General features: G+C 47.9%; 1 protein-coding gene across 2 annotated transcripts in view; it reads left to right on the forward strand.

Annotated features, from left to right (window-relative positions):
* Window positions 1–25,412, forward strand: part of PRKCQ (protein kinase C theta) — a 76,599-nt gene that overhangs the window by 41,381 nt on the left and 9,806 nt on the right. For both annotated transcript variants that reach the window (XM_053258615.1, XM_053258614.1), the window contains exons 4-14: window positions 2,571–2,631; window positions 4,874–5,036; window positions 7,192–7,223; window positions 8,934–9,019; window positions 9,890–10,019; window positions 10,743–10,852; window positions 11,854–11,971; window positions 14,562–14,722; window positions 16,912–17,085; window positions 19,168–19,259; window positions 24,024–24,086. In XM_053258615.1, coding sequence (XP_053114590.1) covers window positions 2,571–2,631; window positions 4,874–5,036; window positions 7,192–7,223; window positions 8,934–9,019; window positions 9,890–10,019; window positions 10,743–10,852; window positions 11,854–11,971; window positions 14,562–14,722; window positions 16,912–17,085; window positions 19,168–19,259; window positions 24,024–24,086 — 1,190 coding nt within the window. The remainder of the gene's footprint in view (window positions 1–2,570; window positions 2,632–4,873; window positions 5,037–7,191; window positions 7,224–8,933; window positions 9,020–9,889; window positions 10,020–10,742; window positions 10,853–11,853; window positions 11,972–14,561; window positions 14,723–16,911; window positions 17,086–19,167; window positions 19,260–24,023; window positions 24,087–25,412) is intronic.

Here is a 25,412-nt window from a genome sequence, read left to right on the forward strand (position 1 = left end):
CACAAGACAGAAACACATGGGTTGAATAAACTAGCAGAGCATTTGCTTCATCTGAAGAATGCCATCACAATGGCCTTTGCCTAGAAAGAAAACCCCTTTGGGAGGAGATTGTAATCAGCAGCAATGAAAGTGAATAGAGCTTGGATTACTTGATACCCTGCTGAGGAATTCTCCGAAGAATGTAATCAAAAGCCAAGCGCAGAAACATAGTGATCCATCTAGATCACGATGCATTTCCATCATGCGCTTGTGTACAATCTTGTTGTTAGTGCGGTAAGAAAACATTGTGGGGATTTGGAACGAGCTGAATCTCTTACATGTGTGGTCATTGACACTGAGTTTTGAAAACTTGTCTGTGGTTTTGCCAGCCTGGGGTGGATTCTCAAGACTGGACCAGATATGACTAGTTAAGTCCAGGGTTATTTAAGAGAATGTTGTCTTTGTTATGAGCCCCACGGCCCACTGAGATCATCTGGGGAGGTCTGTCTGAGTTGCCACCAGCTTGCCACTGTTATCAAGTAATTCAGCCCCTGCTAACCCCTGAGCAAAGAGGCACCTTTTAACGTGGTGGTTCTCTTTATTTAGCAGGGGGAGAGGAACTGGCCCTATCCAGCCCCAGCACAGCATCCCTCCACGCTTCAACAGTTTCACCACGTATCTGCAGATACGTGCAGATAGGTGCAAAACACTCCCTGTGTTTTGGCACCACAGTGCCTGCGCTGACAGCAAGGTGCCGTTCACATATCTGATGCCTTATTTGGGGTTTCAGTGCTGCAACGTTGCATGTACGTTGCAAAAAAAAAGAGCTGTATTTTCCTGGTTTAGGAGGGCTGCTCTGCTATTTCAAAAAAGAAGGGGAGGGAAAGGGGAGGGAAAGCCTCTCCCTCCTCCTCTTCTCTCCCGCCCCCTCATTCTCTTCTCCCCCACCACCCCACCACAACTCTCCCAGCGAGCCCCCAAAGGGAATTCTCTTCCTCTCCCCGCCATCCCACTGCAACTCCCCAGCTTTGCAATCTTCCTCCCCGATTTGCTGCATAGGAACATAGGAAGCTGCCATATACTGAATGAGACCATTGGTCTATCTAGCCCAGTATTGTCTTCACAGACTGGCAGCGGCTTCTCCCAGGTTGCAGGCAGGAATCTCTCTCAGCCCTATCTTGGAGATGCTGCCAGGGAGCGAACTTGGAACCTTCTGCTCTTCCCAGAGTGGCTCCATCCCCTGAGGGGAATATCTTCCAGTAATCACATGTCCATTGAAATGCAACCAAGGCAGATCCTGCTTAGCTAAGGGGACAAGTCATGCTTGCTGCCACAAGACCAGCTCTCATGTGTGGGGGTTGGGGAGGTGGTGGGCAGCAGTCCCCAGAGGACTGGTGGTGTGTGGCGGGGAGGTGAGAGAAAGCCATTAGTCACCAGCCCTCTTCTCTCGCTCTCTCCCGGGAGGAAGTGGTGTTAAATCCCATGGTGGCTTCAAAATGTCAGGGTAAATGCTGTGGAATTTTACAACACGTTGTCCCGCAGTCTGGAAAGCACCCAAGCTATTAAAAGAGGGATGATCTGAGAGCACACTCGTCTTTGGCGGACATCAAAATCCCCTTCCATGGACTCCACAGTCTCCCCCCTGCAGTAAAGAGGCATGCTTGGAGGACATCAGGACATCTTTAAAAGATGGGGTCACTCTTGGTGCTTCCCTCTTTTAATTGCATGGGCTAGTAAAGTATCATCTGCAGCAGCAGTCATTTTTTCACAGAGCTGGACACTGAGAAGGGAAAGGGACTTTTGGACTGAGGGTCGTGAGGGTGCTTCCAAACTGACCCCAGAGCTTTACAAACGTCATATCTGTATATACCCTAAACCTAAACTGAGCTTTTGGAAGACAGGACCACATGTGACTCATACCGAGTCAGACCATTGGTCCATCCCACTCAGGATTGTCTACACTGACTGGCAGCGGCTCTTCGAGTTTTCGGACAGAGATATTTCCCAACCCTACCAGGAGAAGCTGCCAGGCAGTGAACCTGGGACCGTCTGCACGCAAAGCAGATACTCTACCCAGTGGCGCTCTTACCCCTGGACTTCGGGGCCAAAGTCCAGGGCCTCCACAAGCCCTGCCCCCCCCAAATCCTCTTTAGTCTGTCCTGGGTGATGTGGTCGCTGCTGGCCCACACTGCGCTGGGCAGCCGATGGCGATTGTGACCTGTGCTGGGTGCTTTAGAGGCAGAGGGGAGAGTGGAGAAAGAAATCTGTGGGGTGGGAATCTATTAAAGGCCAGGGGGCGTCCAAGGGCCTTTAGGTGATGATGCTTATCTTGCAGCAGCGGAGCAGGGGGCTCCAAAGGCCTTTAGGTCCAGGCTCCCAAATTACCTAGGTGCACCTCAGGCTCTACCACCAAACCATCTCCATTTGCTGTACCACTCCTCCACCAAATATATTTATTCTTTTTATGCCTTGGGGCCTATGATAAGGTCCTAGTTCAATTTCTCTATTAAGTTCTTTCCTGAAATGGTCATTCTGTCATTCTTGCTTTTGTGTGTGTGTGTGTGTGTGTGTGTGTGTGTCTTCCTTTTTAGCTAGAACTGACGCCCCAAGGGAGAATGCTAATGAACGCACGATACTTCCTGGAAACCACTGGCAAGTGACCATCTTGTTACTTCATTGATTTTTAGACTGTTTTCAGGCTGACTGTTCCCAACCCCCATCCCCAAAGTGCAGGCTGGGCCACAACAATATAAAAAAGCAGAAAGATCCGCTGACAGTAAAGCATACTTAAAAATAAAACCCTCCGTTAACTAAAGGCGATTGATTGATTGATGAAGCGCCGTCAAGTTGGTGTCGACTCTTAGCAATCACATAGATAGATTCTCTCCAGGATGGTCTGTCTGCAGCTTGTCCTTGATGGTCTCTCAGTGGTGCCTTCATTGGTTGTGCAACTAAAGGGTGCAACTAAAGGTAGCCAAGATTAAAATACCAGTGTAAGACTGCCTTCTTTTGAGTCAGACTATTGGTCCAGCTAACTCAATGTTGTCTAACTTTCTGAGCTTTTAAGTAAGATAGATAGGAACATAGGAACATAGGAAGCTGCTGTATACTGAGTCAGACCATTGGTCTATCTAGATCAGTATTGTCTTCACAGACTGGCAGCGGCTTCTCCAAGGTTGCAGGCAGGAATCTCTCTCAGCCCTATCTTGGAGAAGCCAGAGAGGGAACTTGAAACTTGATAGATAGATAGATAGATTTTATTACAGTCTTTGACCAGTACATGAGCTTATAAGTAAAGACCTTTCCAAGCCCTGCTAAATGTGAGTTTTACCTAGAAGTGCTGGAAAATGAACCTGGGGTCTTTTCAGACCCATAGCCAAGGGGGCTAGGGTGGGCCTGCCGCAACATTTTTCTCTGGTCCCTCTGCATTTTGTCTGTTTCTACTTTTTAAAAAAAAATTAAAAAGTGAGGGGTTGTAATATGTTCTCCTGCCTTCCTCTCTCTCTCTCTGCATGCCAGAGAGAGAGAGAGAGAGAGAGAGAGACTAGGCTGCAAGTTGTCTTTAACAGGCCAGATAAACAACCCCTCCCTACTTTTTTGCACCCCTCCAAAAAAACCTTTAGGCTGGCTATGGGCCTGGGTCTTCTATACAGCAAGCGCAGGAACATAGGGACATAGCAAGATGCCCCATAGCAGGTCAGACCTTGGTCCATCTATCTCAGTAGTGTCTGCTGTGGCTGGCAGCACGTATCCTGCCTCTGAGCTGTGGCCATCTCCTGATGCAAAATGGCATAAACCACCATTTTGTGCAGATGAACCAATCCGGAGTATGTGGGAAAGAACCCAAACAAACCTCAGTTGTCGAGAAGATAATTCATCTGGTCTCCTTCGCCCAACCCCGTGCTCAGCATACGACCTGACAGAGGGCAGCCCGGCCTCTGTTTGGAAACATCCAGTGAAGGAAGCCTACCACTGCATGAGTCAGGCTGTTCCACTGTCAAAGTGGAAGTGGAGAGGATAAAAGTTTACTGAGAGCTGTAATACAGACAGCAGAATTACTTCATTCATTTATTTTTATGTGTATCTTTTTAGACCTCCTTTTGCCAGATTGACCTCAAGGGAGTGATCATGTGGTACCTGCTGGAATATTCCCCTCCAGACTGTTGGGAAAGTCATCTCATGTTTAATGCTCTCTAATGTACCAGCCTCCCTGCTCATGGAAACCTAGCATATCAAGGATCAAAATAAGCAAGAACCCCTCTTTTTGATTTGCTGTCTTTTTGCAGGCAGAGAGTTTTTGCCATGCAGAAACATTCAAAATATGTGAACTCCCTCTCTGCTTTAGTCTGTTAGGAACATAGGGAGCTGCCTTTTACCAAGTCAGACCATTGGTCCATCTAGGGCAGTATTGTCTACACAGACTGGCAGCAGCTTCTCCAAGGTTGCAGGCAGGAATCTCTCTCAATCTTATCTTGGAGATGCTGCCAGGGAGGGCACTTGGAACCTTCTGCATGCAAGCAGGCAGGTGCTCTGTCTTCCCAGAGTAGCCCCATCCCCACCTTACAGTGCTCACATGTAGTCTCCCATTCAAATGCAAACCAGGGCAGACCCTGCTTAGCAAAGGGGACAATTCATGCTCGCTGCCACCAGAGCAGCTCTCCTCCTTTTTGCGGCACAGCCTTGCAAGAGCTGACAAGGCACATGATCCTGGCAATGCTGTAACCCAGCTCTGAGACATTTTGGGAAGTGTGCAATGCTATTTCTACTTCAGCCAGGGCAACTTTCAAGTGATTTAAATACATGTTATTTTAGTTGACAACCTAACCACAGAATTTCTTCATTTTTTAAAAACAGCCCCTAACATCTGACTTCTCACTCTCTTTGCTCCACCCAGATGATCCAGAGTTTATTGATTGCGAAAAGGAAGGGTTTTTCTCTCTGCACCAGCGCAGAGGTGCCATCAAGCAAGCCAAGATCCACAACGTCAAGTGTCACGAGTTCGCAGCCACCTTCTTCCCCCAGCCCACGTTCTGCTCCGTTTGCCACGAGTTCGTCTGGTATGCCCTGTGGTTTCCCCCCAGCCTGCAGCCTGTGTAGGAGGAAGAGGCTAAGCCCGGCTTCTTCATCGAGAGAGAACCCCCTTCAGTTTCTACATTTAAAGCTCCACCCCCAACAGCCCCACCCAAAGATGCTCCCCAGCTGATGTCGCTCTAAATATCACATGTAAATTAAATTAAAAGAAGAGGATGTTGATGCGCCCTCCGTAACTCAGTCCTGACAGCTTAATATCAGAACTCCCCAAGGGCGTTCAATGCACACACACAAATGGCAAAGGACCCCTCCTTGGTAGCTTTCTCCCCAGTAGCATTTCTAGCAAATGTGAAGTCCCACTTCCCAACTCCACAGATAAGGCACTGACATTGAAAAGACACTGCCAACATCCAGACTAATGTTTCGTGCATGTAATGGGGAGGGGTGCTTTTGACTGATCCCCTCAATCCCTCTCCAGCCCTCTGTTAGAGGGGTGCACGGAACTGGTTTTGCCAGTTCGGTTTGAATCTAGACAGGATTCGAACCGACCCAGCCCGATCCAGTCTCAGACTCGGCCAAACTGTGTCCAGTTCAGTTCAGCCACTGAACCGGGCCGAACTGGTTCACAGGCTGGTTCGGGACTATACCTGTAAAGGGGAATCCGTCGAGGATTCCCCTTTACAAGTAAAGGGCATCCGCTAACCGAAAGGCAGAGGGCGGAGCAGGGGGAAGAGACTAGAGAAAAGGTATTGTTTGTACCTTTATGAGGCTGTGGCAGAGATAGCAGAGAGACATCGAAGGTGGTGGAGAGACATCAGTGGCGATGGGGGGGACGGCAGGGGCTCCTCCAAGCCCCCCACCAGCCTCCCAAATAACAGCCCTGGCCTCTGCACACACACAGAGGCCATTTTCAAGGCCACAAAGCATGCACGGAGGCCATTTGTGTCACCACATGGTGACGCAAATGGCCTCTGCACATGCACAGAGGTCATGCAAATGGCCTCCCCACATGCACAGAGACCTGACTCCAGCTGCAGCCGACCTGGGCTGTCATTCAGTAGGCCAGTGGGGGACTTGGAGGAGCCCCCACCACTGCCCCCTGCCACTTCTTACGCCTCTCCACCACCTCCAATGTCTCTCCACCACCTCTGTCATGGCCTCCTAAGGATACAAACAGTACCCTTTCTCTCGCCTCCCCGACCCTGCACCATACCCCTGAACCGGCCCCTGAACCGGTTTCCCCTTTACAAATATACCCCCTTAGAACCGGGGCTGGTCTGGTTCAAACTTGGACGGCCTGAACTGAGCCGGTTCACGCACCCCTACTCTTTATGCCTCCCCAGAATATGCCCTTGAGGAGAAGAGAGTGAGTCTTGCAAAACGGAGCATGAATTGTGCCCTCTGCTAAGCAGGGCTTACCTTGGTTTGCATTTGGATGAGTGCCTACTTGTGAATGCTGTTGCACCTCGTTGCACACACAAAACATTAATTGGTTCATGAAACATCAGTCTGGATGTTTGCCCCCTGCCTCTAGTGGAACTAGTGGACAGTCAGGAACAAAGGAGGAGCCAGAGGTCAGCGGTCAGACATTGGATGCAGAAAATAGGAGCTGGGATCCAGCAGAAGCTGGGATCGGGGACAAGGCAAGTGCTGAGCTGATCAAGCAGCAAGCCAAGCCAAGCCGTCCTCTCCTGCCCCATCCCGTCCTATCTAGTGACCAGCAGCGCCCCAGAGCCAAGCAACCATGATGCTAAGGCAATGCTTACTTCAGGCAGGATGCTCTTTTAGTCTTCCTGTTGGGAAACAAGCCAATAATTGGTCTTGCTGGGTGGTCCCACTCTTGGGCTTTAGGTCTCAGAAATGGTTGCAGTGCAGCGAACCACCAGAAGGGGCAGCAGCACATGGAGACTCAGCCAGAGCCCAAGCTGTTCTGCTCTTGACCTATCCAGAGTGGGGGATAAGGTCAGGGTAAACTTTTATGCCTCCTTAGAGAGGATGAAACAAAATATTTGTAGTCCTCAATGCTTTGCCCAAGGACGCATGTTTGAAGGGCCAAATATCTTTAGGTCCCACATGCTGCATTCATTTTTATTTTATTTTTCATTTCCACTTTTTTCTCAAATATATTTAATAGAGATTGTCTGTACTCTATACTAACTTGTTTTCCCTTCTTTATTCCAGGGGTCTTAACAAGCAAGGCTACCAATGCAGGCGTAAGAAACATTCTTATATTTCACCAATGATTATGATAACCGTAACAGATACTGCTGTACCTCTTGCAGATAGCAACTGAAAAAACTGAGCATTTTTAAAATGCCAACATCCAGGAAACATAGCATGTACAGAAACATAATATAGTCCTATATAAATTGGGTTCCCAAGCTTGAGTCCTCAGATGTTGTTGGACTACAGCTGCCATTGAGGCTGGGGATGATGGGAGTTGTAGTCCAGCAACATCTGGGAAGCCAGGTTTGGGACCCCTGCCATGTAATATAGTCCCATGTAATATTATCTACAAAACGATGCCATTCCAAATTCTCTCCCGAGGACCTCAATGGGATTTAAAAGTGCTTACCTTTGACTGAGTCTTGCCCATATTCTGTTGAAACCAAATACTTGAAGACAGAAGTGTAATAACACAATCCTTCCCCCAACACAGGTACAGCTCCAAATGGAGTTTCCAGGTCTCAAGATCTGACCAGACATTTCAGAGCAATCACCTTTTTCTCGTGATCCCAGGGTGAAAGTGTATTATCTTGGGGCAACAGCCAAGAATCAAGGGGGCAAGATCTCTTCTCCTTGGCCCAAGATGTTCTGCTACTTGCTCTCCCCCCATGTTGATCAGGTTCCACTCCTGACCCACCAAGTGCTGTTCTCCGCCCCAATGGGTATCACTAGGCTCCACCCATCCTAACAGACTCCACCTCCTAATCACCTGGGGACCACACTTTAGCTCACAAGCTCTGCCCACTTGCCAACCCTAGGTCTAAGGACAAGGCAAGGCTGTTCACAGAACCGAAAACCAGGTAGGATGAGTGTCCTACCCAGGTTGAGAGCTCTGTGCACCCTCAATTTTTGGTTGTGTGGGAGCAAACAACTAGGTAGGAGGAGGGAGCAGTGATTGTGTGGGAGACAAGAGCTAGGTAGGACAGATTTTTCTCCTACCTTGGTCAAATGCTGGGTATGAGAGCTGGGTAGGATGGCACGGTCCTACCCACCTCCTGCCCCCCACACAATCACTTCTCCCTCCTCCAACCTAGTTGTTTGCTCCCACACAACCAAAAATTGAGGGTGCACAGAGCTCTCAACCCTGGGTAGGACACTCATCCTACCTGGTTTTCGGTTCTGTGAACAGCCTCGTCATTTGTGACGAGAATAGGGAGGAGCAGAGAAGGGACGGGGCTGCCCATTACATGGGACGGCCTAAGTGCATGTCGCTTGCTTGCACTCAGAGCCACCTGAGAAAGAGGAAAGAGGGCTCCATCGAGCCCTACGCTGCCTCTGCCCCACGCACATTGCTGTGCCCAGGCAGGGACGATTCTTCCTTGTTATATAGTGGCTGATGTCCAGACTAATGACGCACTTGTGCAAACAGGTTGCACTACATCAGACTCGTGTTGCACAAGGGCAAACCTGTTTGTGCTTGCACACCAACATATTAAGCCACCTGTGGCATGCCTCGTATCTTTTGCAGGGAACTTTGAGACAAGAGTGCAGTTTGGAGCATCCCTGGGACTTCACGCAGCTACGCAGTCTTCTTGCACAAGGGCTTTGTGTTTGTTCTGTACACACTAGTCTGCCAGGGGATTTATTAGTCACCCTGCTCCCCAGTGTCCTCGGCAATCGCCCTTTTCTTGTGCTGCCTTGCAACACTAAATGGTCTTATTCAACAAATAACTGTGGGGGTGTTTCTTTCCCCCCAGAATGCAATGCTGCCATTCACAAGAAGTGCATCGACAAAGTAATAGCTAAGTGTACGGGATCGGCTGTCGACAGTAGAGAAACCATGGTATGTATCTGGGCGAAACATTAGTACTCCATGAAAGTCGGCTACTTGCCCAGCTCGAAAAGAATTTCAAAACACTTTCCCTCGTGAAAATGGGTGACAGAGCACTAGGGACTTGTGGCATTTTTGTAATATTTGCTTTATGTACAATTAGAAAAGTAAATCATAAAGTGGAGGCAAATACTTCACTGGCACTCCTGAAGGGTAGGAAACCTGCTACCCCACAGTAGGTCCCCAGAGAGGGATACCCTGTGCCTGCTGCAAGACAACATCAGCCAACTCTCAGCACTCTCTACATCTGGCCCTCTCCTTAGCCTGGAGGAGGGGTTTCCTGCGTCTCTATACAATATGTGTATCTAAATATTTCTTCTTCCATAAGTTATGGATGCGCAGCCAGAGCACCCGCAGGCAGAGAGGGAGGTACTGGCAGGGTAACTCACAAATACACCAGTTTCACAAAGGTCTGAAGAAGAAAAACCAAGAGGGTAAAAAAAAAAAAACCCTCAAAAAACTCAAAACTGCCCGAATGTAATTCAGTGGAGTGGAATGTTCGCAGATGCAGAGGGCAGTTAACAGACAACCAAGTGGGCAGAACTAATAGAGTGGTGGGGGAGGGCTTGAATAACAGAAATGGGAAATCTATCAGCTTGGAAAATACTCCCTTGAGACAGTCACAACCCCTTCTCATTCTGAGTGGGGGGGGGTGCCTAAAACTTTCACCATCCTTGGGCACAGGCTCAGGTAACAGATGCACACCGGGGCTATACTGCATTATATGCATTAAAAGGGCTACGCTCTAATGTGCCCCAGGGTTCTTGGACTATTGGTGCTGTATAGGTCATGTGCCTTCAGGTTGTTTCTCTCCTTTTGCAGTTTCACAAGGAGAGGTTCAAGATCGACATGCCTCACAGGTTTAAGGTCTACAATTACAAAAGCCCCACATTCTGCGACCACTGTGGCACACTGCTGTGGGGCCTTGCAAGGCAGGGCCTGAAATGTGATGGTGAGTCCATGTGCTGATCGACACACTCCGAGGCAGTAATGGCTGCTCCTCTACACACACCGGTGATGGGCATCCCTAAATCCCATCTTCTCTTGTCCATAATGTGCCTAGCCCTGTTCATGTGTTATGTTCAACACTCGTACAACAAGTGTACATATACACAGTACAGATCTGTACAAAGGTACCATTATTCACGTTATGTTGAAAACATATACAGCAGCACAATGAAGTCCGATCCAAACATTATGCTCTATAACAACAATGAGGAGGAGGAGGAGGAGGAGGAGAACTGGTCTTGTGGTAGCAAGCATGACTTGGCCCTTTAGCTAAGCAGGGTCTGCCCTGGTTGCATATGAATGGGAGACTAGAAGTGTGAGCACTGCAAGATATTCCCCTCAGGGGATGGAGCCGCTCTGGGAAGAGCAGAAGGTTCTTCTGCAAGCATGCAGATGTTCTTCCCAGAGCAGGCCCATCCCCTAAGGGGAATATCTTCCAGTGCTCGCACATATAGTCTCCCATTCAAATGCAAACCAGGGTGGACCCTGCTTAGCAAAGGGGACAACTGCTACCACAAGGCCAGCTCTCCTCCAAGAACTCTGTCACAGATGTGGACAGCAAAAGTTGCTTGCACATCGATCCCCTTTCAAAACGGTTGCAGAGAAACAAGTAGACACAGCTTCAAAGTGCAGAACCCAGTTCCCTGATTCAATGTCTGCCTTGCAGCCTGTGCCATGAATGTCCACCACAAATGCCAAACCAAAGTGGCGAACCTCTGCGGCATAAACCAGAAGCTCATGGCTGAAGCATTGGCACTGATCGAGAGCACGCAGCAGGTGGGTAAGGGGGTATCATCTTGTGGCTGAAAGGACTGGGGTGCATTTTACTTTCTATGCCCTCCAGTGGCGGGAGGTTCCACAGGCAGTGTTCTGGTGGGTGTGCACTTGGAGAAGAGGAAGTGTTGGAAATGTGGTCATGGAGGGAAGCTGGCAATGCTGGACTTAAAATGAGTTATAAACTGCCCAGTGACGTAAGTTTTGGGTGGTATAAAAATATATTAGATAGATAGATAGATAGATAGATAGATAGATAGATAGATAGATAGATAGATAGATAATAAAATGACATCAGTGTTGGAAATTCTCTGTGGTGAGAGAATCCCTTTCTCATTATAGCAGAGTGCACAGAAGCACAACACAGCAGCATTTAGTTAGGCATGTGTGTATGCTGAGAGTAAAGTAACTTGGAGCCAGTTCATAGTTTCCAATCAATATATAAGGCATTTATTCAGGAACTCCATTCTAGATAGGAAAGTGAGGAGTTAGGATCTCTAATCTATCTATCTAGCTGGATGCAGATGGATTCTGCATCTTCTCTGCACACATGGTGCAGGGAGAGAGGCTTTCCATGTTGCAAGGTAGAAGGGCAGGAAGGGAAGAGAGAGAGAGGAAGGAATTTAATCCCTGAGATTAGCAATCTACATATCCAAAGGGATAGTATCAGAGCAGTGGAGAAGGGACAACCAATGTCTTGACCCTCTAGCCCTCTGACTCACTAGTCTGTCTCCACTGTCTGAGACAAGAGACAGCGCAAAGTCCTTTAACTTCCCACAATCAGTACCCCAAAAGCAAAAGTAGTTCATTGCATCTCCCTAAGACTAGTTACATGCAGTCAGCTTCCAAAATCCCGTTTCTCTTTCTTTTGCCAGTTTCAAAACTGACAAACTATTTCTTTTCAGCGCCAGAGTCTGCTCAGTACCAGATTCCACCCTTGTCTAATGTTCTCAGGCATGCTACATGGCTATATCACTTGTATGTTTGTTATCACTGTGAGACAGGCTCGTAGTCTTCGCGACCCGGAGCAGATCTTAAGAGAAGGACCCATTGAAATTGTTCTTCCTGACAAAGATGCCCCTTCTGCCCCTTCCATACCAGTGCCTCCAATAGGGAAAAGAGGTACTGTACTTTATTATTTAATTACACACACATCCAGAGTGGCCTGGCTCATACACTCATTCAAACTGGGTTTTAATGTGGGTTACCAACATGAGCACAATTTTGTGAATCCACACCAAGATGGGAATCTCAGATTCATCTCTGGCTATAAACCACCTTGGAGTGGGTTCACACACTCACACTAATGTCAGTAATCCACATTAAACTTTGAACAATTGTGTGAACCAGCCCAATATATGTCTCTTGCCTTTTTAAACTATTTACCAGCCAAGTTTTGAAAGTTAAAAAGGAGCTTGGGCACTGTTTCCAGTAACAGGGATTCCCAAATGTTGTTGACTACAACTCCCAAAGCCATTGTAGCTGAGGGTTATGGGAGTTGTAGTCAACATAATCTGGGAATCCTTGTTACATGGAATACTGGATTTGGGGCCTATCTACACTGAGATTCAACTGTTTTAATAGTGATTCCTTCTTGTTGAGGGAATCCCTAAGAACGGAAGTTCTGTGATGGGGGGACTCAATATGTAACAGATTTCTCAGCACTCTCACCAAACTACAACTTCCAATGTCTTTTATAGGCCCAATCACAAATTATGTTCAACACTCATATGACGAGTGTACAGTGTACACAGGTGCAGACCTGTACACAGGTACAGTCTTTCACATGTTATGCTGAACGCAGGTACAGAAATGCACTTTCTATCTGTACCATGCATTTGAAGGGCCTGTATCCAGATTCTGGTAGGTAGATATATCCTTACGGCTGGCATATGAGATACTGCAACCAGGTTACACATACAAATAGCTGCCCGTGTAAGTGGTCTACTCATCTGGCAGTGTGACACCAGAAGAATGAACCGCATGACAGTGTTCGTTCTCCTTTGTGAACAGAGAAATCACAAGCTGCAATTTTCCAGTTCACTGAAGAAAAGCTCCAGGAATATTAAACATTAGAGCAATTATTGCAACAGCACGGACAGTGAAATTGACAGCAGCCCAGCTGGGCCAGCTCAATGGGCCATCAAACCCAGTATCCTGTCTCCAAGAGTGGCTGGATTCAAAGGGTTTGGGGATGTGTTAAGAGCAGAATCCATTACTGATTGTTCTGGTTGCTTTCATTCACATCCGTCCTGGGGACATCCCAAGCATTAGGCTGGCTGCTGGCTGGAAGAAAACAGGAGGTTTGTTCAACAGGAGGTGTGTAGGAGCTCAAGTGAGATGTTACCCTGTATATCCATCATCTCTCAGCTTGGCTTTGCAAACCTGGCTGAAATCAACAGCGGCAAGCCCTGCCCCCTGCCCCCTCCCCCCCATAGAAGGTACTCCAAGGGCTGGGTGCATTCCCAGCATGCTGTGAGCTGCCAGCAGACCAGAAAAACTTCATGATGTCAGCAGCTGCCCTCCCATTGGCCATGGAGGAGCAGGAGGCGGGTGCAGCCCTGTCAAAGCAACTTCGGCTTTGGCATCATAGAGTGTGCTTTGCAGGCTAGCACAAGCATTGATGGCAGCCGCTCTAGGCAGAGCAGCTCTCTATGGTTTCCATGCAGGGGAGGGTATGCTGGGTGCTGGAGTGAAGAGGTGCAAGGGCTCTCACAATTACAGGATCAGGGTGGGAGGGCTCTCCAAGCCCAACTGAAAGCTGAATACAAAAGCTGGGTAGCCCTATCAGGAGCAACCTGGCCTGGTAGGGCCAACCCAAAGAATGGGGTGCTTTGGCACTCTCCCACTCCCTTCACCTGCACAGTCACCTGGCTGGATGGCTCTGACAGTTCACGCACCTGCCCAGGGAGTTCGGGAAGCACCAGTGGATGGCACACCTGACCCTGGCTGTAGGCACCCCTCCCCTCTAGGCAGCTGTCTAGCTCACCTAGCAGGCCGTGCCTTGGCCTGGGGAGAAATGCATGAGTCTGACGATCCTGCAAATCCGGGCAGTTCCACTTCAGCCCTGGTTCTGACAGTCATGTGAACCAGCCTAGCATGGAATAACCCCTGTCTTCAGTGAATTGGTCTGTTTCCCTTGAGAACCAAGTTACACCATTGGCCATTGCTGCAATCAAGAGCAGGAGGGAAATGAATTATAGGCTAACGTGCTGCCAGAAGACAAAACCATCTGCTCCCAAGTCCTCTATGCCACTTGTCAACCCACATGACCAGACCTCAGAGGAGAACATAAGAACAGTTCTGCTAGATCAGGCCCAAGACCTATCTAGTCCAGCATCCTGTTTCACGCAGTGGCCCACCAGATGCCATTGGAAAGCCAACAGGCAGGAGCTAAGGGCATGCCCTCTCTCCTGCTGTTACTCCCCTACAACTGGTACTCAGAGGCATCCTGCCTCTGAGGATGGAGGCGGCCTCTAGCCCTCAGACTAGGAGGAGCAGCAGCAGCAGTGAGCACCACCTAACTGTGGTGATAATTTTAGATGACTCAAGCAAGCAAGCCAAACTACATGACCCCCTGATCACATTTTGCCATAGTGGGGAGGTAGAGGCAATGGGATACAGCACACCCAGCAGTTGAACCTTGTAATGAAGAGTGGTTTCCATGGTGCTATGCTTATGTTTAAGATTAATGTCCTGCACCCTATTATAGAACCTCAAGGTATTTCATGGGAATCACCAGTGGAAGACGTTACAGGTCGTGATTCTCCAGTGGAGCTGGAGCCCAAGAGAGACTTCCAACTAGATCTTCCAAAACTAACCATAGATGATTTTACTTTGCACAAAATGCTGGGGAAAGGAAGTTTTGGCAAGGTGAGTAGTAAACAGGAAAGTAGGGGACAAATTATGCTGGCACGTGAAAAAAATGAAAAAAGCCCTATTAAATGTAACATAAGAAATGCAACTAACAGATCAAGTCTACGCTACCTGCAGACCTCACCATTAGTGTGGGACAGAGAACATAGGAACATAGGAAGCTGCCTTTTGCCTTCTACCAAGTCAGACCCTTGGTCCATCTAGCTCAGTATTGCCTACACAGACTGGCAGCGGCTTCTCCAAGGTTGCAGGCAGGAATCTCTCTCAGCCCTCTCTTGGAGATGCTGCCAGGGAGGGAACTTAGGACCTTCTGCGGAACCAGGCATGTGTTAACCAGAGGACACACAAGTAAGTTGTCTGGGGCAGGGGCATCGCTAGGGCAGAGGAGGTCTCTGTTTGCCCCTCACAGTGAGGGAGATAATGAAGAAAATAGGGAGGGGTGGATCTGGGGGGCCCTCAGGAGCTATGGGCCCCCGGGTTCTTTGAACCCATCCACTCAATTAGAGCTACACCCCTGTCCAGGGGTCTCCTTTTCTCTGCCATTTTAGGGGCTGCCACGAGAGCGCTTTCCAGACTAACTGCTCAACAGCAGCAAAATGCCTCCGTTCAGGCAAGTCGCATTCGAGATGTAAGCAGCAGGGGGAGCAGTCTCACGGAAACTAGCAATCTGAAAAACCAGCTTTTTTTTACACAGGATATACGATGTCCCAGCTCTATATCGCAATGATCAAATTTGAGACAAGGCATTGGCAATGTGAACGGCACCCTGCTGTCCGCGTAGACACCGCGGTGTCACAACGCAGGAAGTGTGGAAGCACACTTCCGAGATCCGACATGACCCCGTTGCAGGGTCTAATCTGGAAAGTGCCCAGGGTTGTTTTCTTTTGCCCTTCCTTTAATCAGAACGTTCCATGCAGCGTATCTGAGTAAAACAGTGAATTTCAATGCACTTTAGAGCTGCTCAGTTACCTCTAATTTTTCAAGAAGCAAAGCAGACGGTAATACATTCATAGATTCTTAAGGGCTGGAATTTATGAACCCACTCTTATGTCTGATCGCCATCTTGAGCTGGTCCATCTGTACTGACTTTGCACATTTAGCAGACTGATCTCCAGAGTCCCTATGTTAGCTCAATTCACGGCCACTTTTTCTGTTCTGCAAATATGTTCTGAGTGACTTGCCCAAGAGTTCACAGAGGGTATCTGTGGAAGAGGACAGTTAGAATAGAAAGATCTTTCTAGTTCTTTTCTGGCTGCTACTGGTTCAGATTCAACCCTCATTCAATTAAGCTGTGCTTGATATGGCTTAAACGAACACTTTTTAAAGCCTAGATATACAAAAATAAAAATTGTGCATGAAGAAAAGTTCTATTCTGTGACCTGCATAATTTATACAAATTGAATAAATGTGCATATTTCCTTTGTTTGCATAATGTATCCTGCTGCTGTTCTTCTAAACATGAGCTGAGGCATGGACTTATGAAGGGTACAAAATTCCTTCCTCTTTGACTACTTGCCATCCTACTCTCTTTGATGCTGGAGATTTCACCACACATTGCCCACTACCTTTGCAACCACAAGGGCTGGAACCTTGACTTAAAAAAAAAAATGACCAACATCTTCTGCAATCCTATGAGGGTGCAAGCAGGGCTCTGTCCTTGCAGAGCTGTTGGAGAACAGCAGCATTGGATCCTTGATCTGCAGCCCAGCATCAGTGGAAGAGGAGGGGGAGTGATTTTTGCTTCTCTTCCCCCATTCCAAAAGCACTTTTCACTGCCAAGAATATGTCCCTGAGGGTCACACAGCCATCAGGGATATATTCCTGGCAGAGAAAATGGCTTTGGTAGGGAGGAAGAGAAGCAAAAACCATAAGAATATAAGAACAGCTTAGCTGGATCAGATTCAAGGCCTATTTAGTCCATCATCCTGTTTCTCACAGTGGCCCACTGGATGCCTCATCCCACCCCTCATGCTGGGCTGAGAAGCTTCATTCCTGATATTCCTCAACCGCTCTCTGAGGGTGGAGCCCTTCTTTCACCCTTGTAGCACTACAGAAGTTGAGGGCCACTATATCTAATATTCTTAGGGTACTCAGTTGGCAGATTCTGTGGCTTATCTCTACTTCTCCAGAATCATGGCATTCCACACCACCTGGCATACTGATGAAGAGGTCCCCTTTTCTTCCAGGTCTTCCTTGTGGAACTGAAGTCTACCAATGAGTTTTTCGCAATGAAAGCACTGAAGAAGGAGGTGGTGCTGATGGATGACGACATCGAATGTACCATGGTAGAGAAGCGTGTCCTCTCTCTGGCTTGGGAACATCCGTTTCTCACTCACGTCTTCTGTACATTCCAAACCAAGGTTAGAAACCTGCCCCCTCCATTCATCTGGGGAGACAGAATGTTTGCTGTGGAGTTTGGCAAATGTTAACTGTTCCTGAATTAATTCTGTGGAAGGTAGCAGTTTGTTGGTTTCACTGGTTTGGGAGGGTCTAGGTTCAATGGGGCAGCCCAATATAGTGTGGGGCCTGAGGCCAGGCACCCAATGCTGCCCTGCACCACAGGTCTGGTGGGGAGTCAGACCCCTTTCAAAAGGTGCCCTTGAAAGCTTTGAGAGTGGTGTCAGGGTGGGGAAGAGGGAAATTTATCAGCAGCCTCCTCATTTCTCCTTATACTCCTCGCTAGGAGTATGAGGAGAGGCACACCTCCTGAAAAACTTGCAAGGGTCAGATCAGCCTCGAAGAGCTGCTCTGATTTGGGCTGGGGGGTGTCTTGCCACCTTGCTGGTGCTCCACAATCTACCATCTGAGGCAACTGAGACGGTAATGTGGTACTCAGAGGCATCCTGCCTTTGAGGCTGGAGGTGACCTATAGGGATGTGCACGGAACCGTGGCAGGAAGGCTTGAAGGCAGCAGGAGTCTCCCTTTAAGAGCGGGAGAGGGTACACTTACCCCTCCCAACACTTTTTCCCCACCAGCATCCGTGTTCCTCAATGCCCATCTGGGTGGCAGCGTACCTCCCTGCTGCCCCGTTGCCCCTGTCTTTGGGAAATGAACAGATGTCTCTGACGTGCCTGTGCACACCGGCACAGACATGCATGTGTGCATGATGTGCGCATACATGCCCATGCCGGCACATGCAGGCGCGTCTGTGACTTCCGGTCATTTCCTGAAGATGAGGGCAACGAGGCAGCAGGGAGGTATGCTACCACCCAGATGGGCATTGAGAAACATGGATGCCGGCAGGGAGAAAGCAGTGGGAGCGGTACGTGCACCCTCCCCAGCTCTTGAAGGGTGAGACCTGCTGCCTTCAAACTGGTGGAACCGTCCTGCAAATTCGAAGCAGATGCTGGCTGTGCAGGCTGCCAGGGGCGTATCTAGGGTGGGGCAGGCAGGGCACGTGCCCCGGGCACCACTTGAAAGGGGGCGCCATTTTTAACATTTTTTAAAAAATGGCTGCCGAAAACAAAATGGCCACAGTGCATGCTCAAATGGCCTCTGTGAGGCCCTAGGCCATGCCAGGCCTCACAGAGGCCATTTGAGCATGTGCAGTGACCATTTTGTTTTCAACGGCCATTTTAAAAAATATATTTTAAAAAATGGCCACTGCACATGCTCAAATGATCCCTGTGAGGCCCTAGAGGCCAGCGAGGGGGAGGGGGAACCTTTGTAGACCCCCTCCATGGCCTTTAGGAAGCCCCCCAAAGGGGCTACAGGTAATTTTAAAAAAATAATAATAATATAATATAAGTCACTGTACACATATTCATATATGTGACTTGCATGTGACCTTCAGACTTGTATTTTTCAGCTGATATTATGGTAAAGTTATCTGAAAGATGAGTGTCAGATGTTTGGACAGGGGGTGCAATTTCAGTGCTTGCCCTAGGTGCTATTTTCACTAGATACGCCTCTGCAGGCTGCTGATTGGCTGTCCTCTTGTGTTGTCACCAAGAATGTTCACCCCTCCCGAATCCCTTGAGTAGTTTTGCACTTGTTAAAAAATAGTTTATTTTCTTTAAAATAAAATAAAAACCACACAAAATCACATGCGAAGGGGCTGTTTGGATGAACGGCCCTCAAGCAAAGGTGATGTGGAACAGCATGCCATGAGGGGAAGCCACACGTGTGCATTTATGTCCCTAACTGCATGGTTGGATGCATTGTCCAAACTGGCCCTAAATTTTTCCAAGAGAAAAAAGATTGCTGAGCAGAGTTTCTTGGAACAGGGATTTCCAGATTATGTTGACTGCAACTCCCATCATCCGCAGCTGCAATGATTTTGGCTGAGGATGATGGGAGTTGTAGTCCACAACGTCATGGAATCTCTGTTACAGGGAACACTGTTGCTGAATCAAGGCTCCATCTCTGGTTCTCAGGATACTTATCCCAAGAGGGATGCCTCATGAACTAAAGTGATAGCATTCTTTTTATAATTTCATAGGAAAATCTATTTTTCATAATGGAATACCTCAACGGGGGAGACCTGATGTTTCATATACAAATCTGCCATAAGTTTGACACTGGCAGAGCAAGGTAAGATGGCCTCTATTCTGTTGCAGATTGGACACAGAGAAACAATTCAAATATGCCGATCATGATGTGGTATAGTCCTCAAAGGACTCTCCACTCCAAACTCATGAGAGGCATTCCCTCGTGTGAAAGCTTGCTGTTTGCTCCCTGAAGTATTAATTTCCCAGTTGCAGGTGGATTCTGATATGTGCATGTGACAATTCAAACACAACCCCCCCCCCGTACAGTCAGAGGCGATACAGTCCTATGAGAGGACTGTACCACATTATTTTTTAATATTAGTGGGGGGGATGCATGTCACCCTTCATTCAAATATTTCCAAGGTAGTTCACAAATTGATGCAATAAACAAATGCCCTACAAAATATACCACAGGCGATGCAAAGGAAGAAAAGCAGATAAAAACAGCATTAAAACTGCTCAAATGACATGCCTAGTGAGCAAGAGGTTGCTGGTTCAAATCCCCACTGGTCTGTTCCCCAGACTATGGGAAACACCTATATCAGGCGGCAGCAATATAGGAAGATGCTGAAAGGCATCATCTCATACTGCATTGGGATGGAAGAAGGCAATGGGAAACCCCTCCGGTATTCTACCAAAAGAAAACCACATGGCTCTGTGGTTGCCAGGAGTCGACACCGACTCAAGGGCACAACTTTACCTTTAGAAGTACAAAGCTGGGAGAATTGCCTGGCCCCAAAAGGACATTGCATTCGGTGCCCGGTGAGCATCCGTGGGAAAAATGCCCCATAAATGGGTGCCCTTAGGAGCAGCAGCAGCTCCTTGGCCAGAAGTCCGCTGTTTCAAATCAACCTTCTCAATGAATATGAAAGCAACAAGCCTGTCAAACCCCACCCAAAAGCCGTTTGCCTGCACACCTGTGATTTGGTGGAGCCGTGTGATCTCCTTGTGCTAGTGCAATTCCGTTGGTTGTTGGGCAGTAGTCGGGATGTTGGCCCAGGCATGCAAAAGCTTGGCCCAAACCTTCTCCACTGAGGCAAGGCCTCAGAATGGGGCCTCAGAATGGGGCCAAGGCTGAGCAAGACGGCAGTGAGGCTCTAGCAGCCGTCTGGGGATTGCCCTCCAACCCACATACCAGGCAGCTGACGGAGTCCTGGCCATGACAGGCCCTCCCTCTTCCACCCCCTTCCAGTGACTAAAGATCAGAGGGGGGGGGATTCCCCTCCCACAGTGGCTGCACCCTTGGTTTTGCCTAGCAAATGGCCTCTCTAGCCACCACTGCCTAAATATGTTGCCTAGGAACCAAAGGAGCTTATACTCAGTATATGGCAGCTTCCTGGGCTCCTAAATGTTATTGGATGGTCACTGCCAGCTGATATGACCTCTGGCCACTGCAGCTGGGGATCCTAGGAGTCGTAGTCCAACAACCTCTGAGGACCCAAGATTGGGAACTCTGGGTTAGGTTGTCTGGCGCAGGGAGTAGGGCTTTATCCGCAGCAGCAGCAGCAGTGAGAGATGGAGTCCCCAAGAAGGCAGGCCAATGACCCACTTTGCTTTCCCTTTCAAGTTAAAACCTTTCCGTGATCTCTCCTCTTCAAAGTCAGTGTTGCAGAGTCTTCTAATCCTGCCTGTTTTTGAAGGGCTAACCAGTGGCACTCTTACCCCTAGAATTGATTGCCAGGAGGTCTAGGACCAACAAACGGAAGTACTTTTTCACACAACGCGTGATCCACTTGTGGAACTCTCTGACACAGGATGTGGTGACAGCCAACAACCTGGATGGCTTTAAGAGGGGTTTGGATGACTTCATGGAGGAGAGGTCTATCAATGGCTACTAGTCGGAGGGCTGTGGGCCACCTCCAGCCTCAAAGGCAGGATGCCTCTGAGTACCAGTTGCAGGGAAGTAACAGCAGGAGAGAGGGCACGCCCTCAACTCCTGTCTGTGGCTTCCAGCGGTATCTGGTGGGCCACTATGTGAAACAGGATGCTGGACTAGATGGGCCTCCTTGGGCCTGATCCAGCAGGGCTGTTCTTATGTTCTTATACTTCAGGGACGAAGTCCAGGGCCTCCACACACCTCGAGGCCCACAAATCTTCTTCAGTCTGTCCTGGGCAGTGTGGTCACTGCTGCCCCACACTGTGCTGAGCAGTAGGCAACAGGTATGCACAAAACCAGTTGGCCCAGTTCGGTTCGAGTCTGAAGCAGACTTGAACCAGACCGGGCAAATTTGGTTTTGCACCCCCTTGAACACCACCCCCAGTCCAGTTCGGTTTGAGGGGGTTCAAGATTTTTTTAAAAAAAAATTAAAAGCAACTTACCCCCCTCCGGGGGCGCTGCTGCAGCCGCGGGAGGTCTCAAGAAGTTCCCCTCCCCTGCCAGCCTCCATTACTGCCAAAAACCGCCCAGTTTGGGTGGTCTTCGGCCCGTTCCAGGCCTGCCCTCTGCCGCAGTGGCCATTTTGGAGGCCACCATGCATGCCCAATGGGCCTCTGCAAGGCCAGGGTAAGAATGGGCCTCTGCCTCAGAGGGGTTAAGTTGATTCTAAAAAAATAACTTCAAAACCCCTGAACAGGTTGGGGGGTTCAGCTCAATGCTGACCCAAACAGGGGGTTCAGCTCAATATCTAGCTGTCGAACCGAACCAGTTTCGTTCCGAACCGGTTTGCACATCCCTACTGGGCAGCCGAGTGTGATTGTGACCTGTGCCGGGTGCTTTAGAGACAGAGTGGGAAGTGGATAAAGAAATATGTGGGATGGAAATATTTTAAAGGCCTTTGGGGTGATGATGCTTAACTCGCAGCAGGGGGGCCCTCCAGCCGGGATGGGCTTCCAGCCGGGGAGGCCTCCAAAGGCCTTTAGGTCCAGACTCCAAAATTACCTAGGTGCACTTCTGGGGCTAATAATAGCCCACGTGTCAGTTGGCCTAGGCTTCTTTTTGCCACTGAATGCCCTCGTGGGTTTGATTATGGTTTTCTTCCTTTGCATAGCACGATGGTGCCAAGCAGAAAGGTACTTGCAGGAAGGTGACTCATAAATGTCACCCTATATGAAAGTGATGGGCAGTAGACTCAGAACAGACCAAAGGAAGTCCTTCTTCACACAGTGCAGAAATTATATCTAGAATTTCCTCCTATGGGATGTGCTGATGGTCATGGGGTTAGACGGCTTTGAAAGAGCATTAGATAAACATAAGGAGAAGGGAAGGTCTAATCACTGACATAACTATTTAGCCATGTGAAGAGGTAGTCTGCCTCCATGGAACCTCCATGTTAAGAGATAGTCTACCCCAGAATAGCAAAGACTGGGGACATACAACTATGATGGGTATTGCCTTTGTGCTCTGCTTGTGGTCTTTCAAGAGGTATCCGGTTGGCCACTGGGGTGATTCCAAGGGTAATGGAATCAGACGTGTTACCACTTTTTCTATGACTGTAGCCATAAGCAGATTTGCAGGTTGCTCTTATGTCTAGCAAGATATATAATGGCAAGAGAACATCTCCTACGACAAGGCAAATACAAAATGCTTAAAAATTATAGATAGTGTACGAAAGATACAAATGACGCCCTCTAACCCAGGTTAAAAACCCGGGCTCTGCAGGGAGGCAGCACCAGGATCAACCTCGATCCTAGCGCTGACCTTTTGCAGCCCAACCCAGGTCAGGCTGCCTTAGCCTGGACTGGGCTAGTGTGCACAGCCTCACTATCTATAATATTTAAGCATTTTGTAACAAATACAGGTGGTGTGTATCCCAAGGTCAGATCTCTATTGCCCAACCACAGATACTGGTAACCAGGGCCACCTGTATGGCCTTGTGACCTGGGGCTTTTTAGTTTAGAAAAAAGATGACTGTGGGGAGACATGATAGAGGTCTATAAAATCATGCATAGTGTGGAGAAAGTGGATACAGTGGTCCCTCGACTTATGTAATTAATCCATTCCGAACGCACGTTCGGAGGTCGAAATTTTCGTAAGTCGAAGAGCGCACCACGGAAGTCTGGAAACATTCGTAAGTCGAAGAAACCGCATCTAAAAATTCGTAGGTCGAGTAAGCTGAATCTAAACCGGCAACTACTTCCGGTCTTTTTGTCGCTCGTAACTCGAAAACATCGGATGTTGAGTAGTTCGTAGGTCGAGGGATTACTGTAGAGAGAAATTCTTCTCCCTCTCACATCACACTAGAACCAGGGGTCATCCCATGAAATTGATTGCCTGGAAATCTAGGATCAACAAAAGGAAGTACTTTGTCACACACAATGCATTATCAACTTGTGGAATTCTCTGCCATAAGATGTGGTGACAGCCAACAACCTGGATGGCTTTAAGAAGGGTTTGGATAACTTCATGGAGGAGAGGTCTATCAACGGCTACTAGTCGGAGGGCTATAGGCCACCTCCAGCCTCAAAGGCAGGATGTCTCTGAGTACCAGTTGCAGGGGAAATAACAGCAGGAGAGAGGGCATGCCCTCAACTCCTGCCTGTGGCTTCCAGCGGCATCTGGTGGGCCACTGTGCGAAACGGGATGCTGGACTAGATGGGTCTTGGGCCTGATCCAGCAGGGCTGTTCTTATGTAGGAGATGTTCTCATGCCAGTGGGTATATAATATCAACTTGAAAATTTGCCTATGGCTACAGTCATTGAAAAGGTGGTAACATGCCTGATTCCGTTACCCTTGGAATTGCCCCCTTTGAAAAGAAGGATACTAGACTGGATGGACCTTTGCCCTGATCCAGCAGGGCTCTACTTATACTTCTTAATTTTAAAAAGTAGTGAAGAAAATGAAGATTGGCTTGACTTTGAATTTTTCAGGTTCTACGCTGCTGAAATAATTTGTGGCTTGCAGTTCCTTCATTCCAAAGGCATCATATACAGGTAGGACTTTTCTCCTTCATCATAAGTCCTAGCATAAATTCCGGTCTTTACAAAACTCAGTTCATATGCCTTATTTCCAAGTAAACATGCTTCGGATCAGAGTGCCAGATATTTTGTGATGCTTGTAAGGTGGAAAGGTCTGATTGTCCTTCCTACCTTACACCTTGCGCATGTGCACACACACGCGCGCTCGCGCACACACACACACACGGATAACCTAGATGCATACACTAAAATAACCACTGATGTGCTACTGATGTGTTACCGTATGTGTTAAGAATACTAAATGTTTCACAACCAAATCAATATAGTTTTACCTTTTTTATTTATTTAAAATATGTATACCCTGCCCTTCCAGTACACTACTGCTCAGGGCTGCTCACAACAATAATAAAATAGATACAATGTGAAATAAGGCCAATAAAGTTAAACAAATTAAGTTAAACAGGTTAAAAGACCAGGCTAAAACCACAATTAAAATTACAATTTAAAACAAAAAAAGTTTCAAATTAAAAATTAGTTTAAAAGCTAAAAACTGAGAACTCTAAAAACTAAGCAACTGTTTTTGCTTTACTAAACTAAAACTAAAAAAACTAAAGCAAAATAAATGCTTTAAATTAAAAAAACTAAAGCTAAATAAATAAGCAAAGTATGCAAAAGTTGCAGGAGTGTGTAGACCCAAGGTTCCTAATTGTCATGCTAAAATAGCATCAAACCATGGATTTGCATGACATCTGAATTAGGCCAATAAGTCTGAACTAGCCAAATTCTTCCTTCCTTCCTTCCTTCCTTCCTTCCTTCCTTCCTTCCTTCCTTCCTTCCTTCCTTCCTTTCTTTCTTTCTTTCTTTCTTTCTTTCTTTCTCAAGCTTTTGGGTCTCACTCACTCACTCACTGACATGAAGCTCCCAGACCAAATCCTGAAAGACAGAAACATGCAGTTTCACAAGTAGGTTCCAGATCTCACCCCAACTACAAGAAAAATAAAAAATCTCATTAAACAATTGATAGATTTGCTGGAAAACATGGAAGAACATTCCCACTGGAAATGCATGGGGAATGATACCTAAAGTTTGGCAGTTTTCTCGGGTACTGTTCTAGACAGCAAGTCTGGACCCACTGAATCATGAAGCAACGAACGAGCTGTGTGTTTTCAGTTCTCTGCGTTTCAATCTGTTTCGAATTTTGATCAAAATCGCTTCGGAAATCAAAAAATCTGAAAAAGCGTACATGCTAAAGAGATCAGTACAGTGTCCTAAACACATAAATTCCTCTGGGCAGCAACTAGCAATGGGTGAAAGGAGAGTGTGTGGCCATTGTGTCTTACA

The sequence above is a fragment of the Hemicordylus capensis genome, chromosome 5, assembly GCF_027244095.1.
Source record: "Hemicordylus capensis ecotype Gifberg chromosome 5, rHemCap1.1.pri, whole genome shotgun sequence".
Classification (NCBI taxonomy): domain Eukaryota; kingdom Metazoa; phylum Chordata; class Lepidosauria; order Squamata; family Cordylidae; genus Hemicordylus; species Hemicordylus capensis.